Source organism: Sciurus vulgaris (genome assembly GCF_902686455.1).
Source record: "Sciurus vulgaris genome assembly, chromosome: 5".
NCBI classification, from domain to species: Eukaryota; Metazoa; Chordata; class Mammalia; order Rodentia; family Sciuridae; genus Sciurus; species Sciurus vulgaris.
Genome location: NC_136465.1, coordinates 176,301,738 through 176,325,850, shown reverse-complemented (window position 1 = coordinate 176,325,850; position 24,113 = coordinate 176,301,738). Strand labels below are relative to the sequence as shown.

General features: G+C 61.9%; 1 protein-coding gene across 1 annotated transcript in view; it reads left to right on the top strand.

Annotated features, from left to right (window-relative positions):
- Nucleotides 1–23,909, top strand: part of SHISAL1 (shisa like 1) — a gene marked incomplete at its 3' end in the record, with an annotated part of 108,038 nt that extends 84,129 nt beyond the window's left edge. Inside the window, exon 5 of the mRNA XM_079141704.1 lies at nucleotides 22,580–23,909. Within this exon, the coding sequence (XP_078997830.1) occupies nucleotide 22,580 (1 nt within the window). The remainder of the gene's footprint in view (nucleotides 1–22,579) is intronic.
- Between the last annotated feature and the right edge of the window lie 204 nt (nucleotides 23,910–24,113).

Genomic DNA, 24,113 nt, shown 5'->3' with positions numbered 1-24,113 from the left:
TCCAGACGAGGCTGTCTACTGCCAGCCCCCGGTTCAGTGGGGTGGGGCAGACCTCAGCGCTGACCCTGGGCAGAGTTGGAGGGGTCCGTGCTCTGGGACCAGGAACCCACTGTGAGGCTGGCTGGCTCCATCAGGGGCCTGGCCGTGGAGTCCACAGGGGATCCTGGACCCTCCTGACCTCCCAGTTCTGAGGAAGGGCTCAAGGGTAGAACCCCGCCCCTCCCCAGGGCCTCCTGAGGGTTCAGTTAAACCCAGCACATAGTAGGTATGCAGCTGGCCTTGGGCTGCCTCTGGAGGTGCGGGCCAGCTGGTGGGGAGCGTGGTCAGCAGCTCCTAGGTCCATCCACTTCCAGTGGATGCCTGGACCACGGATGCTCTAGAGCAGCTCCCGCCTCATGGAGAGGCAGGTGTGGCCCTGCACAGCTGACAGGCGGGTCCTCTGGGGGTCTCCTGTGGAGGAGGGCAGAGGGCGGGTCCCCATCCTGGGGAGCAGGGAGGTGGCAACCCTCAGGAGGGGACAGCCAGCGTCTGTTGGCTGGCTGACATGGTGTCCTGAAATGCGGGTCCGTGGCCTCAGACAGCCCAGGGCGGCCAGAGGACCTGGGCCTGCTGAGCAGGGAGGTCTGAGGGTGAGGCCCACGGGAGGTGTCCCCAGGAGGCCCTGCTTCGCTGGGGATGGACGTCCAGCCGGCGCCTCCCCTGCCTCCCGGCACCCGCGTCAGGATGGCTCTGCCTCCAGGGTGCACCTGGGCAGGTGAGGCCATCACTGGGTGGCATCTGGGCCTGGGAGGACCCTGGTGCCCGAGGGGACGTCTGGGTCTCACCCCGCGGCGGACCCTGCCCCGGCCTTCCCTCTCTCCCTGCAGCTTCTCACCCATGAGCACACGTGTGCGCCTGCTGTGTGCAGGCTCTGCCCTACTCCCTCAGGGTCACAGGTGCAGGACGGGGCTGGACAGGTCAGGACCTGCTGAGCTCCAAGTCCAAACCAGAGACAGCTCCTGTGGCCCCCACCGTCGGGCGACCTCGCGCCTGGCTGGCTCCTTGCAGAAGGCAGGTTGGCAGCCCCAGGTACCGAGCAGGGGGAGACACGCCAGGGTTTGCTCCTAGCGCTTCGGTGGAGGAGCTAAGGGCAGGGACAGGGTGTGGAGAGCCAGGAGACCCGTCCACCCGTCCAGGGCTCCCCGGGAGACTCGGGGCAGGTCTGGGACCCGACCAGACCCTGCCCCCCGCGGCCTGGCCCCCAGGGTTGTCAGTGGACAGACCCCCGGACAGCCCAGTCACTGCAAGTGCAGCGAGCCTGCCACTCAGGGCGCGTCCTGGCGGGGGGGGCATGCGGCGCCAGCTGCGGAGGGGAGCTGGGTGAGGGCTGGGTGCGGCTTCCCCTCGCCCTGCCAGGAGCCCTGGGCCTGGGCCCAGAGGCTCCGGCTGCCCTGCGCTCTACTGACTGGGCTGGTGTCGATGCAAAGCCCCTGCCCCACGGCACACCGTCCGTCTCCATCCCGGGCGCCTGGTGGTCCTGCCTGCAGGGTGGGAGCCAGGTGGGCCCCACAGCCCTCCTGGGCCAGAGCTCGGGGGCTGGTAGCACCCTTCTTGAACTTGGGAAGAGCCCGCTCTCCTGGGTCAGCACAACATGAGCTCAGCCTGGGGCATCCGTGGGAATCCTCCAGACTCGGCCCCTGCCTGTCCCACCTGCCCTAGGCAGGTCCCCAGCAAAGTGACCAGGCTGCCTCCATAGTGGCCAGGCTCCCAGGGACAGGCCGCCCCCCGCCCCCCAGCAGCCCTTTCCCGCTGCGCCTTTGTCCCCAGCTTGCGGATCCTGGCCACCTGCCCGCCCCGCTCAGCTCCTGCCCCAGCCCTCCTGTGCCCAGGCGTCCCACCCGCTGAGGTCCCGCTTGCGTTAGTTTTGCTGCGGCTGGTGGCCCTGGGCCACAGCAGGGCCGCCTGGGGAATCCTGTTGGTGGCACCGGGTGTGGTCGTGCTGCGGGCTCAGGGCAGGGTCTGGGCAGAGCCCGCTGGCACCTCAGGCCTGGGTCCTCCTGCCACCTCCCCAGCCAGCTCAGCCGCCGTGCCCGAGGGCCAGCGCTCTCCAATGCGCTGCCACCCCGTGCGGGCAGGTGGGGAGGTTCCACTGTCATGCGGTGGGGTCACCAGTGCTGGGGACAGGCAGCAGCTCCGTTGCACACCGGCTTCAGACCCCGACTGTCTCCTCACCTCTGGCCTGGTCCCAGCCCACCCTGTCTGGGCCTCGGGTTCCCCATCTGGGGGTGGGACGGTTGAGGCCTGACCACACAGGGCTGTTGTGAGGACCCAGCAAGGCCAGGGCCCTCCTCGAGCCCCCACCCGAGGTCACCTGCCTCTGGTTCACCCAGCCTCCATGTCCTCCCCGGAGGCCCTCAGCTCCTAGCCTGGCTGCCAAGGCCCCTGGTGGCTTGCCCCTGCCCGCCTGCCCTCATCCCTCATGTTGTGGTGTGTGGGGGGACTGCTGCTTAGTGCTTGGCCTTTAGACACCCGCCAGTGTTTCCCTGGTAACAGTCACCCCAGGAATAAGCTCAACAGGGCTTTCACAGATGAGCCAACATAGGTCACAGGCCCAGAGAGAGTGAGTGGCTTGCCCAAGGACACACAGTAAATTGGTGGGCTTGAGCCCAGGTCTCCCAGGCCCACGCCTGGCCCCCATCCCTAAGGGCCTCTCCCCACCTCACCCCACCCGAAACCACTTCCATCCGGTCTCATCCCTGCCTTGTGCCCACACCTTCCCAGCATGCTCTTGTTCACATCACTCTGGGGAGCTCAGATTCACCCTTCAACTCCTCCCGGGCACCTGTCAGCCAGGAGCCCAGTGGGAGGGCAGTGGGGTAGTGGCTGGAGAGGGGTCCCAGCCCCCGGGCCCTCGGGTCACTCAGAGGCTGGGGAAGGCCCGACTTGGCCCTGAATGGGTCCCCTGGGCATCTCAAACCCCAGCGGGCATTCAGATCCCTGGGGTCCCGCTGGTCTGCAATGTCTGACGCCCCGAGTCTGGGCCAGCACTCTGCATCCACAATGCTGACTGGCACAGGGACAGCAAGGGCGGAGCGGAGGGGCCATTAGAGCTGGGTCCTCTGCAGGGCGGGCTCCACTGCACTGGGCCTGCAGGACTTCAGGGGCTGGGGCCCAGTGCCCCCCTCTTCCTCTCGCCCCCCAGGACCCCAGCTCCTTGCAGACATCACCAGCCTCCCTGAGCAGAGGGTCCACCACCCCAGAACTTCTGCTGAGGCTCAGGCGTCACCCCCTCCCCGGCTGTGCAGCCAGAGGCCTTGGTGTGTGGTTTCTGCAGGGAGGAGGCCACCAACAGATTCCAGAAAATCAGAAGACCAAAAAGGGAGAAGACCGAGCGTCTCACTTCCTTGGCATGACATCAAATACCAAAGAGGCTTCCGTGGTTGGAATTCAGAGGACAAGTAACGTCCTGAGCAGGATGGGTTTCAGATCCTGGGGCTCCAGCCGGGCGGGCATCTCCAGGCTGTCCCCTCCGGCCTGAGATGGGTAGAAGTTGGGCACAGACTAACCGTGTGGCCTTGGGCAAGTCCCTTGCCCTCTGTGGGCCTGTGTTTACTCATCCAAAGGGGTGACAAACCTGCTGAGCTAGTGCCCGGGGTCCGTGGGACACACACGCCTCCCTCACCAACTGTGCGTTCTGCCGGTCACGCACCTGCGATGACACCTGCAGCAGGTCTGTCCATGGCACCGCTCCACTCCCAGGGGCTCATGCTGAAGGGCGACCGGTAGGCCCAGAACCAGCAGGTGCACCTTCTGTGCATCCTCGGATGAGTTGCAGGCCCTCTCTGAGTCTCAGTGCCTCCCTTGGACAGTGATGGTGACCATAAGTAAAGAGGTGCACACAGTAGGGCTACAGGGGGCGTTGGTTCCCTTCCTCCCTCCCCTGCCCCAGTGCACACCCCCTGGGAACGTCCCTTACTCTGAGGCCTGTGCACACGTGGCAGACGGTGCCCTGCCTGGACCCACAGCCCCACTGTGCACCAGGCCCCACTGTGCACCAGGCCCAAGCCTGCAGTCCCTCCAGGCTCCCCCGTTCCCTCTGCCCCACAGAGCGCCATCTTGCCCTCAGCTGCTGGTCACAGCTCCCTGCCTGGGACTGGGCAGCTTGCAGGTCGGGGGCGAGGGAAGGTGTTGGTCTGGGTGCCGGGTGCGAGGTTGGGATGACAGCCACCGGGACCCCGGGCAGCAGGCACGGGGCAGGGCCTCCCGGTTCCTGTCCTCCACCAGGTGGAATGGAGGAGCGAGGTGGGCCATGGGTGGGCGGGGGACAGTGGAGGCCTGGGAGCAGGCCAGGGGCAGCAGGAGGACAGGGTGGATGACCTCACAGCAAGGACAGGGGCCCCGCTTTCCCAGGGCCTGTCCTGGGCCAGATGTGGCCACAGACAGTCATGAGGAGCCATCTGCTGCTGTGGAGGGAGCCCAGCCCCCGCCGGCCTGGGCTCCAGGAGGGCTTCCTGGAGGAGGGGCTCTCAGCAGGGGGCCGCTGCCTGGGGACACGGGTGCGTCCAGGGCTTGGCTGCCTGGAAAGATACTGCAGTCGGGCAAAATCACTGCTGCTAACACAGGAGGTCAGAATGCCCGGGCCCTGGGCTCGGGTCCTCTCTTTCCCTGCCCTAAGGCCACCCAAACCCGAGGACCTGGCCCAGGCCTCGAGTCTTGATTGGCAGAAGGCCACAGACAGGATGTTGAGGACACATTGTCCAGAAGGAAGGACCGGCGCATGCACCCTGGCCCTGGCCTGTGCGGTGGCCTCCACCCTGGTGCCAGGAGTGAATTTGAGGCTGGCACAGGGGGCAGCTTGGGACTGGACTCCCACTAGCCCCTCTTGGGACTGGACTCCCACTAGCCCCTCTTGCGTCTGGGGCCTGGGCAGGCCCGGCCACATCCGGGGCTCCAGAGCAGAGAGCAGCCCAGGCAAGCCCGGCAGAGGGAAGGACGGGTGAGCAGGCCTGGCACCCCGGTGCTGGCACCGCCCCTCCTGTTCCCGGCCCCTGGCCCCTCCCTGGTGGCTCTTGTGGGGCCCTCTGCTGCCCCACCTGCTCCTCCGCCTCCTCTCCCCAGGGCTTCCTGGGCCCCCACAGCCCGCCCAGCCCGGGGTCCACTCCCGCCCACCTCAGACTCCTCACCCGACTGGCCTGACTCCTCTGGGCAGCTCCTTGGATGTCCCCAGATGTGGTCAGGAGTGCGACCTGTGCCCTGCTGCCTGCATCTGCAGGACAGAAACTCAGCTCTGTCCCTGGCTCCCTCCCCCACTCCCCAAGGTCGCCCAGTGGTGACTTGAAAATGAGTCCAGAACCTGCCCTCCTCACCCTCCTCCAAGCACTGTTCTTAGCCCTCTTCTTCTGCCCAGTGGAGGCAAAGGGCTCCTCCAGGTCTCCCTGCAGCAGAGTGAGCCTTTAAAACATCAATCAAAACCCTCTCTCCCTGTCAGCCTGGCCACAGTGGCCCCTGATGTTCTGCCTCAGGGCCTTTGCACCTGCCCCTGCCCCCCTGCTCACCTGAACAGCTCCCTTCCCAGATGCCCATGGGGCTCACTGCCTCCTTTGCACCAGGTGCCTGCTCAGGGTCACCTGTCTGAGAGGCGTTGCGGTCCTGGGTCTGTAAAACTACAGCCCCCAACCCATCACTCCATCCCTTATTCTCCTCTAGAGCTTGGTTGTGTTGGCCACAACCACTGGTTGTCCTGTTTGGCTTCTGTCTGTTCCACTGCAGGGAAGCCCCCAAGGGTGGGGACTGGGGTGTCCCGTAGTCAGCAGAGCCCCGCACCCAGAGCAGCACCTGGCATGGGTAGGCACCTGTAACCAGGGGTGGAGTGGGTGAGTCCCGACGGCCTGGCCTGGCGCACGGGAGGCACTGGCACCAGGAAGGCCAGGACCACGGGGCAGCTCTGCAGCCTGGGCGCCCCGAGCTCCATTTTATGGAGGAGAAGCTGAGGCCCAGAGTGGCCTGGTGACCTGCGGGCTGGCTCCAGTGGGTCCCTCAAGGCACGCGAGGGCTGGGCCCCAGGTGCCGGCAACAAGCCCTCTGGCTTGGTTCTGGTGCCACTTGCCCCAGCCCCTTGAGGGCAGCCAGGCCCGGGGTGGGGGAGGTGCCTGGGGGGCTCCGCTGGCCTTGGGGTCCTCACCCTCCCCTGGCACCAGTGGTGAAGAGCTTTCCTGGCCCCCGGCCTTGGCTGGGCTCCAGCCGTGCTGTCCCTCCGCCTGCTTCCTCCCTGGGCAGAGCACCCAAGGCCCCGGGCCCAGCAGTCAGGTGCCACGCCCTCGCCCACTCTTGATCAGTCTCACTCCGCAGACCTCGTAGCCACACTGACGCAGAGTGCCAGCTCCCGTCTCAGGTCCTGGGACAGCGGGGAGCCCAGGGCAAAGCCCCTACCGTCCCCGAGCCTCAGTGTTCCCGCCGGTGAAGTGGGTACAAGCAGACTCGCCCGGCAGGAGGACCTTGAGCTCGGATCTGTGCGGCGGGCGCGCAGAGAACACCGGTCACCGTCACTCCGAGGTGGCGTTGTCACTCTCAGGTTGAGTGAACAACGCAGGGAAGACCAGCCCCAGAGCCCGGCCCCGGGGCTCTGCCCCCCAGTGTGCTTTCCCAACGCTGGCGCGCGAGAACTTCTGCACTCTGGTTTCGTTTGGTGGCACTTGGTGGCACCAGCCCTGTGAACTTGCTTCAGCTCCTCAGTGTCGTTTTAGCAGCTAAAATGACAGCGCTGACGCGCCATCTCCCCGCAGCAGAGCAGGGAGGCCAGGCAGTGAGGTTTCTGTCTGACTTTCGTTTCGCTAGATGGACAACAGGGGCGGGCCCGGTGCGGGGAGACGGCTGCAGAGGCCCCTTGAATTGCCCCTGCGCACGGTTCCAGCAAGGACGTTCCTGAGTGGGGCAGGCGACCCACGGCCCTTCCTGCCAGGGCCAGCCTGGCGCGGGGCTGGCGTGGCTGGCGTGGCTGGGGCCGCTTCCGGGAGGGTGGTGGGTGAGCGCCGTGCCTTCCGTGGTTGACTGGGCCCCTCTCCTCTCTCGCCAGCGTCCCGCTCATTTCCCTGCGCCCCGATGGCCCTAACTGCAGTCACTCCATAAAGCAGCTGCTTCCCCAGCCCCAGTCCTGCCGCGCCTGGAGCTGTTGACGTGACACATTTTTAATTGACTTTAAATCCATCGCCTTTTTAGAAAGCTCAGACCTGCCCTGGGCCGTGTCACGGTGGGCTGGGGTCCTAGGCTTCCTCCACGTACCCGCAAGAGCAGCGCTCAGACAGCAGAGACTAGGGAGCCCCTCGCTGAACACGCGCGGGCTGTCGCGTCTGCAGGGCTGCGCGAGCAGCCGCACCTGGCGGTATTTACACCACGGCGAGTGGCAGCAGGTGCTGGTGGCGCCGTTTTCCTCAGAGGCGTGGAGCTGAGAGCCGACCGTGAGTTGTGGCCGGCTTGCCTGGCGCCATCTCACCTGCCCCAGTGGTCTGTGGGCCTCGCGTGTTCCTAGGCGCACTGGGAAGAGGGACGCCCCAGACAGGCCGCAGGGGCAAGCGGTTCTGGGTCACTTCCTGACCCTCCCAGCTCCTGGGCCTTCCTGGAAAAGAGCGCTGGACACAGGAAGCCCCCGTCCCAGGGGCTGTCGCTGGTCTCTGCCAGCTCGCCGTGCCCTCGGACCCTTCCTGACACTGTGCTGCGGCGAGGGTGTCACCAAGCACCTTCAGCCCTCGCTGTTCAGCGGGCGTTTATTGAGGTCGCCAGAGGGGCCATGGGAGCTGGGAGCAGAAAGGGCAGAGCTGCTGCCGAGGACCCCGCCCAGTGGTGACGCCGCCTGGACGCAGCAGCCATGCGGCCAGGGCAGACAGACCCCAGAGAGGGCTTGCGAGACCCCTGGGGACGAAGCTCTGGAATGAACCAGAAGGGGCGGCATCCGCTGCTCCTCTGCCAGGCGGCGTTGCCCACAGAACTTTTAGGTCTCTCAGGCCAAAACACAGCTCAGTGGGGTGGAGCGGCCACGGCTCTGGGCAGTTCCGGGCCCCAGGACCCTCAGACACTTCCCTGCCTTCTGTGGACTCAGCCCCTCTGACAGCCCTGGCCTGCTGCCCGGCCGTCTCTGAGCCTTTGCACCCTTTCCATGACCTTGGGGGTCCCTGCGTGCCTGTCTGTGGAAGGGGGGCCTCAGCAGAGTGGGGACAGGCCCCTGGGAGCTGCGTTCCTGGGCCCCGCCCCCGACAAACCTCGCCCCGGAGGTGGCCCTGCGCCTGGACAGGCACCTTAATTACAGCGCCCGGCCCAGGAACTGCCGTGAACAGAGGTGCCCGCAGGTGAGGTGCCCACGAAGACCCGTCTCTGTAAGTGCCCCGCGAAGCTGTGGGTCACTAACCCTCCATGAGAAAAGAGGGCGTCCCTTTGTGTCGGTCTGATGGAAGTGCCAGGTCATCGCCCTCCGGGCCGCAGCGAAGGTGACGCGGAGAAAGAGGAGTCACCAGAGAGAAGCGGCCGCGCCAGCGGCTGTTCCGGTCCAGAACGCCAGCCTGGTCCGGGATCTTGACAGGCCCGCTTCCAGAAGGGCTCCTCGGGCGAGGGGCGAGGGCCGGCCTCCGTCGGCCTCTGCCGGGCCGGGGCGTGCAGAGCGCTCCTCTGCTCTTCCCCACCATTAAGACTCAGGCCTCGACCGCCACAATACTTGCCCTCCAAGAATAGCAAACGTCTCCCAGCTGGGCACCCGGCTCCCTGCAGGGCCGTGGACACCAAGTCCTGACCTGAGGGCGCCACCCCCTTACCAACGACCTCGTCTTCCGGTCCTTTCCAAGGCTCCCTGGAGGGTGCGGGGGACTTGTCTCCAAACTGCTTCTGGACCCGGGGCTTTGGGGATCCCTGGGCACCACAGCTGGGGTGAGAGAACGAAGGCCGCAGGGTCTCCTGGATGGCACACCGGGTTTTGCCTGCCCCGCTGGGTGACCTTGGGCGAGCTGTTGACTGCTCTGAGCTACAGTGAGCACACGGGATGGGAACCAAATGGTCACCTGCAGGAGAGCAGCCACAGGATCTCGGGGGGCCTTGGTCACCCCACTCCCTGTCTCTTTCCACCCCGTGGGGAATGGGGGCCTGCTGGGCACGGCCCCTGCCCCTCTCAGTTTGGAGGGTGCTGAGGGCCTGGGTCCAGTTGCCAGGGGGTATCCGGAGTGCTGTTGCTTGGCTACTCCAGGAACTTGGAAGCCCAGAATCCACTTCCCAGTGAGGCTGGCTGCCAATGCAGGATCAGGAGGACGGAAGCCGCCAGCACGGGCGCTGGGGCTCTGCCTGGGCAGGGCCTGGAGGGTTTCTGCCCCCGGCCCTCCTTCCCAAGGGCCCACCCCAGGCCCGAGACACCCCCAAGGAGGCTTCTGTGAACTCAGCCCCTTTGACAGCCTGGCTCCAGCTGCCCCAGGGCTGGGCCGCACTGTGCCCGGGCTGCTGTCTCTGAGCCTTCAGGCCCCTTTCTGACCCTCACTGCCCAGCTCCTCCCACAAACGCGGCCTCCAAGTTCCCGCAGCCCCTGCATTACAGGAATGTCCGGAGGTCTTTGTCCAGCACCCCCGTCACAGGAAGGACCCACGATCTCCCGCCCTGACTTGCTCCCGGCTCCGCCGCCCCCTCGTCCCCTTCCCAGGCCACGTGGTCAGCCCACAGGCCCTGCTCCGGGTGTGTCCATCGCTGTGTGCTGAGGCACAGCTGAACCACGGGCCTCCCAAGCCCTGGTCACTCGATGGTGCATCTCGAAATGGCATGGGGGAGGGGACGCAGGACTCCATTAGGCAGTGCCGTCCACGGGGGACGGGGGTCCATGAGTTCAAGGAAAAGGGGGCGGCAGGAGGTCTGGAGAGAGCCCTGAACCCACGGGCAGAGCTGACCGCCCTGGGTGGAGGCCAGAGAGGAGAGGCCTGGCAACAAGGCCCTGTTCTGGAGGTGGACAGAAACGGTGCAGGGCCTGGACCTGGGGGCAGGGAAGGGAGGACCCCAGGAACACCAGGTGTGACTCCAGGGGCAAGTGTTGCCACTGGCCGGGGAGGAGGTGTGGGGGCCGAGGCGGCAGGCTCGGCATGGCCGGTGTACAGCACTGACCGTCCTGGGACTCTGGGCACCAGGGGCGAGGCACAGGGGCAGGTCACAGGCCAGCAGAGGGTGAGAGGTGCCCGAAGGGACAGGTAGGTCCCCAGGAGGGCTGTGCAAGATGGCACCTCCCTGGCTGAAGTTCCAGGTGAGATGTGGGAGGCGGTACCTGTGCGCGTGCACAGCCTGGGGCATGAGCATCGGTGGGTCCACCCGCCTGGGGCTCACGGGCGCTGACTCACTCCGGTGCCTGCGTTGGGCCCTGCTCTGGTGCAAGGCAGCAGGAGAACCAGGGTGGGCAGGCCAGGGGCAGCGATGTGGCCAGGGCTAGCTCAGCCCAGACCCACAAGCACAGCCTGCAGGTGCCAGGGCCCATGTGACCAGAGCTGTGGAGGATCAAGGACGAGGTGCAGACACCCCCAGAGCAGGGTGGGCTCCAGGCCAGGGCTGGGGACAGACTAGATCAGATCCCCTCGCCTGGTGGTGCTGCCCGTTAGCCTGACGTCTTACCAGGTTCCCCCCGCCAGTCCCTGGCAAACTCCTACCCACCCCTCAGAACCTCGCCCAGGGCGCCCTCCTTCCCCAGGTCCTCCTCCCTCCTCGGGACCCCTCTCCCTGCTGCCCACTCTGGCCTAGCCAGAGCCGAGTGGTCTGTCTCCCAGGCCTGGGGAGGGCGGGGGCTTGTCCTGCCGGGTCCCGCGCTGGAACAGAGTCCTGCTGTCTGCACTCTGGCTTGCTGGTCCCCGCCTTCCCCGCCCACCTCCCGTGCGAGACGGAGAGGCTGCGGGCTCCACGGCCCTCTCAGCACAGGCCTCTCTGACCCTCCATCTGGCTGATGGAGCCGCTGGCTGGTGACAAGAATGGACGCGAAAAATGCTTTGAAAATTTCCGACCGTTAGTCTTTATTCCTGCGGAGCAGGAGGTGGGGTGTTGTGGACAGGCTGCTGCTGACAGGCGGCGTCTGGGAGCCGGCCTGGCATTTAGCGCAGAGCGCAAGCCTCCTGTTAAAGCAAAGGCATCAAATATTTACTGAGCGGCATTAAAAATTAACCTTCGGGACGTGGCTCTTTCCAAAAGTCACGGGGGCGAGGTGCTGAAGGAGGCTGCCATCCAGCTCAAACAACGCAGCCCGGAGCCAGCCCAGCTCCTGTGGCCCCTATCCCAAAAACGGAGCAGCCTCCTGCCCTCTGGGGCTCCCAGTGGCCGGCAGGGCAAGGACAGGCCAACCGGACATCACCTGGCCTGGTCCTTCCTCTCTGGTGCTCAGATTTGCAGGATGGAAAGGAATGAATGCTCTCAGATTGGAGGAGGCCAAGGTGGAAGTGGGGAGCGGTCTGGGAACCAAGAGCAGCGGGTGTAAAGGCCCAGGGGCAGAGAGCAGGGCATCTGTGCCATAGAAGGGAAGTCGAGGTGGCAAAGTGGAGGGAGGGGAGGCAGCTGGAGTCCACCAAATAGGCTGCCACTGTCAGCAGCCTGGAGAGGACCGGGCAGCAGCGGCAGGAAGGAGAGGGGCGCCCGAGCCTGGCTGCTGGCAGTGGGAGGGTGGGAAGGGGCACCCAAGGACTGAGCCACCGGGAGGACCCTGGTGCGACTTTCTGAGGGAATGCTGGGCAGCTGTGGCCCTGGGCATCAGCAGAGGACGGGATCCTGAATCGGAGGCCCCACGGCTGTAGGAAGGGGAACCGGCAGGGGGCCGCGAGAAGCCCACCCCAGAGGGAGGCAGAGCAGGGGGCTGTGGGAGGGGGTCCCCAAGGCTCAGGACTGGTGCTCTGGGAGGGCCGGTTGCCCAGGAGCTGCCCATACCCCCTCTGCCCGCTGTTCCCACAGTGCCCTGCATGTGTCCCGTTTCCCCAGAGTGAGCAGCAGTCCGCGTCCACCCGGGTCCATCCTAGTGCAGGCGGGCACTACCCCATCCGGGTGCCGCTGCGCCCACCGGCCGCGCCCCCCTCCCCCTCCCCCTGACTTCCGCATCTTCTGGGACAGAGTCGCCTCTGAGAGAGAGAAAGGAGGGTTCACCTTAAATTCTTCAAAATTACGTGGCGTCCCTAAGACACGAAGCGAGTCTGGCTTACCTGCAACAGCGTCCTTGCTTTGGTGCAGGAGGGCCAGCAGGCGGTAGCTGGGGCCCAGGGGCGGCTGGGGACACTGCACCTCCTCCTCAGAGCGACTGTTCTTGCCTTTTTGTGGGTCTGGAAACTGAGGTTCTGGAAGGTCACATGACACGCCCAGGTCCAACCCTGGTCCCAAGAGGTCTCCCCCAGCCTATGCCACCTTCCTTTGCTCTGCCCCTGCCCTCTCGCCATCCACGTGGCCCATCAAGCCGTTTTGCTGCAGACACAATAAAGTTCACTAGAGAGGCGTCTCTATGCTCCGTTTCAAAATCCCCCCCCCCCTCTTTTTTTAGTACCAGGGATTGAACCCAGGGGCGCTTAACCACTGAGCCACCTCCCTGGTCTTTTTTTTTTTTTTTTCCAATTTCATTTTACTTAGGGCCTCCGTAAGTTGCTGAGGCTGGCTTTGAACTCCAGATCCTCCTGCCTCAGCCTCCTGAGCCGCTGGAATTACAGGCGCGCCTTTCTCCCCCCTAATAGAACATCTATTTCCAGCACAAGCGCCTTAACACGCAGTCCCTTGTAACCCCGCCCCCGCCCCCAGCAGAACAGTCCACTGAGGCTCCAGAGAGGTGATTAAGGAAGAGCAAAGGCTGACTGCGAGCTTGGCTGCGTGCCAAGTTCACGCAGAGTGGAAAAAGCCGGGGTCCCGTCAGCCGCCACCTGCTCCTGGAGCAACAGGCCACGAGTCCAAATTCCTCAGCGAAACTGATGTAGGCTCCTCATTGGCTCAGACACAGGACGGGCATGCCTTGCTGGTCCTGATTGGTCACCATGGACCACGCCCCCATCTCTGGGCCAGTCAGTGTGCCAGGGGGTGGGATGCAGTAGTGGGCTCTTCCAATCAGGGCTCTTCCCTGAGGCGGGGGCGGAGACAGGCGTGAAGGGTTCCCAAAGGGGAGTGCGGTGGGCGTGTTCAGCCTGGCCCCCACGGACCTCAGGCTTCCCACCTGTGGAATGGGCTGCAGCGCTTGCCTCAGCCTGGAGGCGACTTGGATGGAAGGTACTGCGCAGACATTTGTAAATGGGCAAAAGTGCTGCGGGCTGCGTTCTGCCCCTGGAGGAGCCGCGCACCTGCGAGGCAGGGTCCTTCACTAGAGCTGGCGGGGCCGAGAGGCAGGTGGCAGCTTCTGCGGATTCCTTCCAAAGGTGTCGCAGAGGCCTGGCAGCCTCCCCGAGGCCACTTGGCGCTGAGCGCAGGCCCCGTGCTCTGCTTGGCCGCCGCGATGTCCTGAGGGTGCATCGGTAGGCATCACCGTGGGCGTCGCAGAGTGCATTTGTACAAACTGCCGTGAAGTCGCCTGGCCATGTGGTCTCAGGGGACCACTGACCTCTGTGCAGGGCACTGTTGACCAAAAGCTGTTCTGCCCGGCATGGCCCCGCAGGAAGGTCACACTAGTACAGCTTGACGCACTTCAGGTCCCAACTTCCCAATGCCCAGGCTTCCTGGCCCCTGCGACTCTGCTCCCTCGGCTGGTTAGACTGTTCTTGAGCTTCTCGGGGTGGGATGGGACGGTCTGCTGACAGGGCCTGGCCTGTGACCCCATGCCAGGGCCACTGAGCCTATCCGTGCTGTGCCCTTGTTGACTGTGTGTGGCCTTCCATTGTGGGGACGCTCGAGAGTGTCCATACAGTCTCTGGATGGATTGCCGGACCTTCGCCCTCTGGGGCTCTGAACACCGTGGTCCACGTCGCTGGCCAACCCCGGGGCACCCTGCCCTGGGACTGCACTGGTGTGCCCAACAGATGCCACCAGCTCAGTGGCCTCAAACAGCAGGTGCATTATCTTCCCGCTCTGGGCCACGGCTCCCCCTTTCTTTCCCAGCTGCCCCTCCTTTCCCAGCTTTTGAAGGTGCCTTGGCCCACCGTCCCCTCTGGCCGTCAGGGTGGGCACGCGGGGCACCTCTGGTGGCTGCACACCGCGCCTTCCATCCCTGTGCGGCCGCCCGGGCAGCTTGGCCTCTGCGCAGCCCCTGGACTTTGGGTGGTGTCACCCTCGGCCCCACCGTTCTCCAGCTCCTGGTGCCGCCTGCCCCTCTGCAGAAGGCGGCCAGCCCCACCGCTCGTGCTGCTGGGAGAGGCATCAGCAAACGCTCCCCGGCGCTCCGCTGGCGTCAGCGCGGTCCGCGGTTCCCCTGGCAATCAGCCGTGCTGGCCGTGATCCTCTGCTCCTGCCTCAGGAGCCCTTGTTACCCACTCCCCCGCGTCCAGGAAGCTTCCATTGTCATTCAGATTGCCAGGTGCTCGGCTTCCCCCAGCCAGGCTGCCAGCTGCACACCCTGCTCGTCCGGGTGCCAGGATCGGCCTCTCTCACCAGGGCTGCCTGCCCGCCGCCCTGTAGGCCTCCTGGGCCCCGGCCAGACAGCAGCGTGGCCAGTGCTCAGTGGCCCAGACGACCCCGCTCCACCACTGACTAGAAGCGTGACCCTGGACCAACGAGGTGGCCTCTCTGAGCCCCAGGGTCCCCATCAGTAAGCCGTGTGGACCGAGGTCCCCCACTCTCAGGCCGGCGAGGGAACTGAGTAAGACTGTACACAGGGACGGGCTTGGAACAGCGCCCCACTCAGAAAAGGCCCCACACAGCTGCCCTGTTCCTGCCTCTGCTTGAGTCAGGGATGACCTGCACCCAGCTCCCCAGAGCCCCGCCCCCAGGACCGTCTTGGGCCACTGACCACCACCACTGCGACCCCCCAGATGGCCTTGGCCAGGCGGCTCCCTCCTCCCCAGGGCAGTCCCAGCTAACTGCTTGGGGCGCCGTGTGGCGTCAGCACCCCCGAGAGACTTTCCCTGACCTCCCAGGCCAGCACCCTGCAGACTCTCAGGAGCCCAAACCCTGGACACAGCAAGATCTGCTCCTGCTTTGGAGTCCTGGGGTGGCTCCCCACCAGCTCCGCTCTCCAGGGCAGGGCGTGACTCAGTTCCATGGCCCCAGCACCCGGCACAGGCCTGGACGGAGAAGATGCCACCAGCAGGTCAGGCTCTGGAAGGCCCAGTGGGACCTGTCAGCATTGGAGGATGAAGGAGCAGCCATGGCCCAGGGCCAGGTTTCCCTGATTGACAGTGAGGGGCTCCTGACCAGCAAGCGTCCAAGAGGACAGACAGCCCAGCAGCAGGGTCGGGGGCTCTCGATGACAGAAGCAAGTTTCCTGCAGGGCTGGGACCTGGTTGCCATGAAAACGGAACCAAAATTGACATTTGCCAACGATTCCTTCTGGAAGGCTGTGGGGACAGAGCTGAAGCTGATGGGCCAAGCCAAAGCTGTCCCCAGCCAGAGGGTGTCCACCGTGAGGAGGGTCCTGCAGGCCTAAAGTGCTGTCGGGTGAGTGCCCAAGGCCCTGAGAGGGCAGGTGACTTGCCCAGGGTTGCACAGCCTGTGAAACGCAGGGCTGGGATCTGAACCCAGACCTTCTGACTCTGAGGCCAATGTTAGCACTACTCCCAGCTGGGCCAGGGGGCGCGGGGCGTGGGGCCAGAAGGGCGTGTAGGAGCTTGCTGGGCGGAGCAGGCGAGGGAGTCCCCAGCAGCATGGAGAGCCTGTGGCTTTCTGGAGAGGGGCCTTGGGCGTGGAGGTCGTGGTGGAGGTAGGACGGGAAGAGGCCCCAGGCCCCTACTGCACCCTCCTAGGAAAAACCTAAGTGGAATGAGATGTTTTAAAAACGTGGCTGATTTTGAAATATTTCATTTTGTACAAAAGAGTGTGTATAAACATGTAGATAAAATGTATGAGGTAAGAAAGCCAAGCCGGTACCCGCTGTGCCCCACGAGAGAGCCAGGCCAGTGCCAGGGAGGCCCAGTCTGTCCAGAGCCCCCATCGTCGGCCAACCCGACTCGAGCGTGGCTGCCCAGAGCGCGTTGTGCCTCGGGCATGACTGGGCAGCTGGTGCCCTACAGGGAAGTTCCATGAGGAAGGCCAAGGCTGGTGGGGCTGAGGCCCGGCTGCAGGGCAGCCAGAGGAGGCCCGGGAGGGGTGCTGCCTCCACCCGAGGAGAGGGCACCTCCTCTCCACCGCAGACAGGAGCTGAGCGGGAGGCGGGCTTCCTAGAAGGGCTGGGCGAGGAGGGCCGGGCTGAGAACCGGGATCCTTCAGCGCCAGATGAGCTCCAGGCTCCAGGGGCCCAGCAGGGGTTGGGGTGGGTTCTCAAGTCAGGCCACCTAAGCCGAAGTCCGGCCGCTGTGCTCCGGAGGCCACAAAGGTCAGCAGGACCTCCAGTCATCTCCTCTGTTTTGTCACCTGTGCTTCTGTTCATGTGACCCGCCGTCTTCTCCCACTCCGTCCCCTGTGTGTAGCGCCTGCCCTTCCCCGCCACACACGCCACGGGCAGGCCCAGGGGCAGGAGGCCCTGCTGACCTGCTGTCCCGGGTTTCCCTGAGCCTCTCTGGCTGTTTATGCCCCGTGTCCACTGGTTTCATCTCCACCTGAGAACCAGGCGGGGGAAGGCGGATCTGAACCCCTGGCTCCTGGGCCTTCTTGCCTGTGCCTGTGGCTTCCCAGACCCGGTGGAGTCCGCGGGCTTGGTGGTTTTCCTGACCTCAGAGCTAGAACGCTGAGCTGGCCCCACTCTTCCTGGCCCAGGGCTTTCCGCATCAGTGGCCACGATGGACCACGACTGTGTCCTGACCCCCCACGGGCCCATGCCCACCGCTGCCCACGGCTGCCCACTCCCCTCGTGTGGGTCTCCCTGGAGTCCCGGCAGCTCTTTGCAAGTTACAGTTGGGCCTCGGTGTCCGCCAGGGCCTGGTTGCAGGCTGCCCGGGACGGGGAGGTCCAGGGAAGCTCAGGTCCGAGTCGAGGCGGGGAGATCCATAGGCAGCTCAGAGGCCCCTCACGCGACCCCGCTCAGTCCCGTCACTGTGTCCGCCGGTGCAGGCCTGTCCGCAGGGCCCTGGGGGCACATTCCGCCTCCCACCCTCGGGGCTGGGCCCCCTGCTCCCCTACGCCGGCCTCTCCCAGCCTCAGGTCTCGGGGCGTCCCCACGGACACTTGCCTGCCACCTTTGGAACTGCGTCCGGGTTTCTGCTGGCTCGATGGACTTGGAGTGGCAGTGCCCCTTAGGAATTCTGTGGTCGTTAGTACTTAGCGGGTTGACTGTTTTCTCGGGAAAACTGTGGAAAGCACAGAGATTTCCTGTCCTGCTCCCCTCCCCCACCTTCCGTGCTCACCAGCGACCAGCATGGGGGGGGGGGGGGCACGTTGACACCAGGACTAAATGAGCATATCCGTGGAGAGCCCAGAGCGGTATCGGCACTAAGTGGGTCCTCTCCAGGCCGCATTGTGTGGGTGGGGGACAGAGGAGGGGACATGCTTCCCCAGCACCCCCCAAGTTCTCAAGGTTTGGATGGCACAGGAAACTCATCCCCAGAAGCCCTGCCCAGAGAAGCCAGCCGCACCAAGACCTGAGTTGCTGAGAAAATGAGCCCTGAATAAATGCCAGGGTGCAGTCTAGGCAGAGGGACAGCAGGTGCAAAGGTCCTGTGTGGCCCGAGCACAGGGATGCCAGGGGACAGCAAGGGGCCATGTCGTTGCAGAGGTGTGATGGGCACCAGGTCAGAAGGCAGCCAGGGGCAGCCTGGAGAGGCACCAAGGCCATGGAGGAGTCTGAGCACAGGGAGTTAGTAAGCACTTGTTTTTTAAGTTAGGTAGTTTGGGTAAAGCTGTTCCACATGCTTCATCCTGAGCTTCTGTGCTGAGGAGAAACCGTCGGGAGGTGCAGCAGAGAAATCAGGTGGCTGTTAAAAGAGCTCAGGCAGGGAGGGTGGGGCCTGCTCACAGGAGCGGTGGCAGGATGGCCAGGGTGGCTGGATTCCAGACCCGTTCTGAGTGGGGCGGGGAGGCTGGTGAGGGACGGGACCTGGCGTGAGGGAGCGGGAGCAGAGGGCAGAGCTGGCGGGTGTGAGGGCGGCACAGGAGGTCCCCGAGGGGCGTCCCAGGGCCTCCGGGAGGCGGTGGGAAGACCCAGACCGAACAGAGAGGTCTCAGCATGGAGGTGACAGTAATGCTGACAGTCCCTGGGAAGGACAGCAGAGGACGGAGGCAGCTAAGGACAGCGCCCAGGGCAGTTGACAGAGCCGCCGGCTGTCCCTGTCTCTGCCTCTGTCCAGTGTCCTATGGATGGACGTTTGTGGATCCTCATCCACAGTGGCCAGCGTAGCTACAGCCGATGAGCGAGTCTGGGGAGGAGGGAGTGGAATCGCCGGGTCCAGGGTGGGTGCCTCGTCCAGTCCTGTGTACCTGTTCATCTGCCACGGAAAATACTGGAAGGCTCACCGCGGTGGCCGATGTGCTGGTGTGGCCGGGTTGTCACTCTGGGAACCGTAGGAGGCACAGGCGGAAGGAGCCATCTGGTGGGGAAGTGGCTCGCACTGACATGGAGGCCAAGCCGAAGACCATGTGGGGCAGTGGTCTGCTCTGGGTCTGTCCAGGGCCTGGGACGCGGGTGCTGAGGGTTTGTGTCCCAGTCCAAGTCTGAGGACAGGAGAAGACGTGCCCCGGCCCCAGGAGGGCTGAGAGGATGAGCAGACTCTCCCTGCCTGGTTGTTCTGTCCAGGCCTCCAACAAGGAGGCTGTCCGCGGTGGGGAGGCACCCTGCTGTCCTCAGGTTGCTGGTCAGGCCCAAATCTCACCCCGACTCCCTCACGGACACCCACAGAATAATGTTCACTCCCCCACGTGGGCACCAGTGGCCCAGCCAGGGTCACACAGTGAGCCACCATAGTCGGGGTGGAGGGAGCAGAGCCAAGAACCAAGCTGAGGGGCAGGAGGCTTTTGCTCCTCCTCCAGGTGGGCTGGGAGCAGAGGCCCAGCCTGACCTGATTCAGGTCTTCACCTGGCAGCTGAGTACAGGAGGCGAGGGCTGACCAGGGAGAGGCCACTGCAAGAACCCTGCCACCTGCGGCTATGGTGGGAGCAGGGGGGCCTCAGATAGGCAGGTACAGGCTTCGGGAAGCCACGAGAGGATCGGCTGATGGGCTCCACAGACCCTGGGTGTGAGACAGGCCCAGAGGGGACTCCGGGATGGCTACGTGCGCACACGACAGGACGGAGCTGTGCTCACTGAGGTCGGGACGTGCGTGGGGAGAGCTGGCTCAGGGAGGAAGACTGGAATTTACTTTAGGGAATGTCGGGTCTGAGGTGTCGCTTAATGTCCGGCTAGCGTCAGGTAGATGATGGGACAGGATCGTGGAGTTCAGGTGAGGGTTCGAGGCCAGACAGCCATCAACATGTCGAGTTTACGTTCGTGGGAGGAGACGTGATCTGCAGAATGATAGAGGTGGACAGAGAAGGGGAGGCTGGGAAGGTGGACAGGACTGCAGAGGGCCTGGGCCGAAGCAGGAGAGAAGCAGAGAGGAGCAGGAGAGAGGGCACAAGATGAGCACGCGAGGCAGCACAAGGGGAAGGGGCACTGAGCGACCCCTGGATCAGCAACATGGAGGTGTTGGGGACCCTGGCAGCACAGACTCTGTGGAGTCAGGGGGAGGCAGAGTGGGATAGAAAGTGCACAGAGGAGCCTTCCAAGCACTTGGCTCCCCTCTGTGTCTTTCCTCTTCTGCTTTATTAGATTTACCCAGAGTTAACATGTTTCATTGTTTTCCAAAGAACCAGCAGCTGGATTTATTAGATCCTTCATTTTGCTGTTTTGAATTCCATTTCATCTTTATTTATTGCTTTCTTATCTCTTTCTTGGGTTCATTTTGTCTTTCTTTTCCAACTTTTTGAATTGGAACATGAATCCATGTGTTCTTGTTTATGAATAAAATCATTATTTTTAAGGCTATGAATTTTCCTCTGAGCATGGCTTTGCCTGCATCACCAGGTTCTGAAATGTTATTTTTATTCATAAAAATGGTTTTTAATTTTTTATTTTGAAATTTTTAATTGTTGTTTAAGTATTTTACAGTTTTTATTTTTTGCTCCCTTTGATTCAACTGTTATTTTAAAGAGTTTACATACTTCTTGATGCTAGAGTTTTTTGTTTTGTGAGTTTGCTTTTAGTATTCTCAAAGTCTATTATATTGTAATAGAGAATGTCATTTTGTTCCTACTTTTTGAAATTTAGGCCTGAGAATCCCTTTTTGTGTGTGCATTTTCAAAAGCATTCTAATAAAAATTACGTCTGTCTTATACATACCCCCAACACACACACAAACACATACAGTCTTTGGCTTCCTATATTCATATTTCTTTTTGCCACTCACCTGTAATGGACTGAGAGAGGTGAATTAAAATACAATGATACTAGCACAGTATGCCTTTTTTCTTCCTAAATTCCAAGTAGTTCCCACTATGAATAATGAAGCTGTGTATTTGGCACCAAAGCATTCATCGCTGTTGGTTCTTCGTGATGACTTTCATCCTTGGTCCTCATACTGTGCCTTTATTTCTCTCATTTGCCATTTCTTGCCCAGCTTCAGCTTTCTCTGATCCTAAAATCAGAACCCTTGGTTTCCCTTGGCTTGCATTTGCTTGTTATGTTTCCGCCCATCCTTTCTTTCTAAATGGGGTAGAACTCATATAACATAAAGTTCAGCACTTAACCATTTTTGATTGCACAGTCCGGTGGTGTCAGTAGGAAGCTTCCTGAGTCTCTTTACCTTCATGTGCCTTGTCTGGGATTGAGCCAAAGTCTTTCCTGCTTAGCAAGCATGTGTGGCGCGTGAACGTTACCGATGTGGCAGACGCATTTGGTCTCATTTCTGTCATAGTTTATGATGTGCTTTCTGCTTTTATAGCTTTCGTGGGGATTGCCAATTGTCACCATATGTCCTCTATATTCTTTGTTGTATTTTTTTGTGTATATGCCTTCTGATAATTTGAAAGCTGTATTTTGAGCCCATGGCTACCTTCATAATTATAATGTGATGCGATATGCTTAATCCTTTATTTCTTTGCAATGTTTATTTTCTCCCTACTAGGAATATCAGAATTTAAATTTGTCTACTTTCCTTCCCATTTTCTCCCAGCAATTTATTTTAGTTGATTTTATTTCCTACTTACTTTGACACCTCTGATGTGACTTCAGTTTCTGAATGATTATTTAGACCTCCAACGATACCTGAATAAGACGGTGTGTTTATATTGCTCTCTCCGCCTCTCTCTCCATCCTACGCCATTATTAGTATCAGTTCCTTGCCTTCCTCTTCATTCTTTCCTGTAATAACCATCATCCTAGATTTGTTCCAGACGTGGTCCTAGAGTTAAAGAGAGCCGGTGTCATTGTCTTACCAGAGTGACAGCATTTGGCCCGTGTTGGAGTGTGTCCTTGGTCAGTGTATTTAAGGGGCTCGTGGGAATTATAATTTAAAAATATATTCGCTAGGCTTTTCTGTCGACTTTACGATTGAAAGACGCTTTGTCAGGGCTTTAAATTCTTGGCACATTCAACAAGTATTTATTAAGCCCCTACTGTATGCCAGTGAGGCCCTGGCACTATCGTGATAAGAGAATCATGCCGTCGCCACGGTCCTCTGTAGCCAGCAGACCTCTGCCTACAGGGCATGGGCTGCCACGTGACCACCTCATCTGCCAGGGAGCCTGGGAGGTGCAATTGGCCGCAGGGCTGGTGCTCCTCCTGTGGGAAGAGCTTGTGTTTCTGCTTCCGATTGTCTTGTTGGCAGCCCAACTCTGCCTGTAGAAGCTGGCGTGTCCCCTCAGGCCTGTCTCCACACTCCTGCCCCTGCCCACTGATCCCCAGCCCACCCGTGTTGCAGGAGCACCCTCCTTTCTGCCCCATGACGTTGTAAGACATGGGCAGGCTCAGTGGGGTGATCCTGAGATACGTCACGGGTCTTGTTATCTTACAGCGTTCATATCTGTTTCTGATCCTTTTTAGTTTGTTAAGGCAAGGTGACCGTGAAAGTTATCATCAAGATCAGACCAGTTTTGAGGGCTGTGGGGGAACAATATTAAAAATTATGTTAACTGAGACTGTCCCAAGACAAGACGCTATCATCCTGGCCACTGCTGAGGTAGATAATGCTGCTGAGCCTTATGTTGATCTGATGTCTCACAGGTTGAAAATCGTATCTTCATATCTGCACTGTCTATTCTAATAAGTAGCCTAGTGGTTCTATTAGACTTTTCTAGGTAGATTATCTTCAATTAATTGCAGTTTTGGTTCTGTTCTAATCCTATCTCTGCATTTTTCTTATCTTATTGCGTGGGCCAGGGGCTCTAGTGCTTTCTCGCACTAGACTAGATAGTGACAACAGACTTTCTTGTCTTGCTTCCAGAATTATAGTCAAATGATTCTCAATGCCCAGAAGATACAGGCCACGTGCACAGAGAAAACCTGACCTGTTCTGGCCCTGGGACCCAGAGAAATGACCCTAGCAAGTTCCCATGGAGGAAACACTGGGTGATCTTTTGTTTCCTTCTATTTCCTCAGAAAACCTTTCTGCCGTGCCTCAGGATGGGGGCGGTGACATCCGAAGCACCCGGCGCAGCCTCCAAGAACAACTCCGACCGAGACGCCAGGGAAAGCCGAGACGGAGGCGGCGGCAGAGGAGGAAATGCCGCCAGTGCCCAAAACCCCTTCCGTGGACTTCTAAGATTAGGAGCAAACTCAGGGCCGGGGGCAGGGGTGCAGAGGAGGGGTTCCGAGCCACCCGTCCGCAAGCAATAGTTCCCTTTTGGGCTGGTGGCTTCTGAGGGTGACTTGTGTGGACTCGGGTGACAAACCCAAAGTGACCCTGGCCGACTAGAGCCAGAAGGATCCAGGCTGGCGCGTCCTACCTGGGGTCCCAACCCCGCAGCCTCCCCACCTCTGCCCTCCAGTAGTGGCCCCGTAGGCCCGAGGTGTCAGGGTACCAGGTGTGAGTGTGCGTGTGTGCGTGTGTGGTGCGGGTGTTCTTCCTGTGTGTTCGTCTGGTTAGTTTTTACTGGGGTCCCCCTGCAAGTCCTCTGAGGGCACAGGGCACTGTGTGGCTGGGGGTTCCCGCCAGTGTCCTTGTCTGGGGCCCAAGCTTCTGGCTGCAGTGAGCCCCTGAGAACCAGCTGGAGCCGGCCCCGCACAGGCCAGCTGGGCACCAGGGGTGGCACTGGGACGGGAACGTGCGGCAGGCTGGTTCTTGGGGAGCTCGTCCCACCACAGGATGAGGAGGGCATGCCCAGCTGGCCGTGTGGAAGCTGCCCGGTGGGTTTTCTCGCACACCTCACACCACAGGGGCAGCTCTGGGCAGGCAGGGTGCACAGGGCCCACGGCCAGCAGGGCTGCCCCTCGGGTGCAAGGACCCCCAGTGCTCCACACGGCCCGAGCACCTCCCAATGCCTTCTCAGTGGTCAGCCGTGCCCAGCTCCCCACGGCTGCCCAGGTCTCACTCACTCGGCCACCGGGTCAAGCACCTGCCACGTGTCGGGCCCCATGCCAGGCAGTGATGGGGACAAGAGGTGAATCAGGCCTCGTCTCTGGGAAACACGATGGTCTTTGCCAGACAGGGTGACAAGGCCCATGGAAACCCAAGGCAGAAGGTTCTAGAAATCCTCCACTTTAAGTTGGGACTTCCACGTGAACCTGTAACATTTGCCCACAGAGCTCACCCTCACCACCCCTGCCCCGCCACTGCCCCCAGGCAGCCAGGGAAGACCACCCCGGGGCGCCATCCCATCGACCCCCAAGGGCCAGGCTGCCGTGTAGACGTGCTCCGTACACAGTGTTAGGCCAAATCCTCCCAGCTCTTAGCTCGGTGGCCCTGCTCAATAAACGTGTGTCCCTCCTGCGCCTGTCTCTTCATTTTGTCGGCCCCTGTTCCGCGACACTGTCCATCTGCTCCACAGAGAGCAGTGCTGCCAGGCCCTTCCCTGGGGCGGCTTCCCCGCCAGGCACTGCAGGAGGGCGGCCATGGTGGCGGGGTCCTGCCGAGGGTCCATCCAAGGGAAGGGTAGGGAGGTTTTGTGGAGCTGGGCGCCTGGGGCATCTCAGC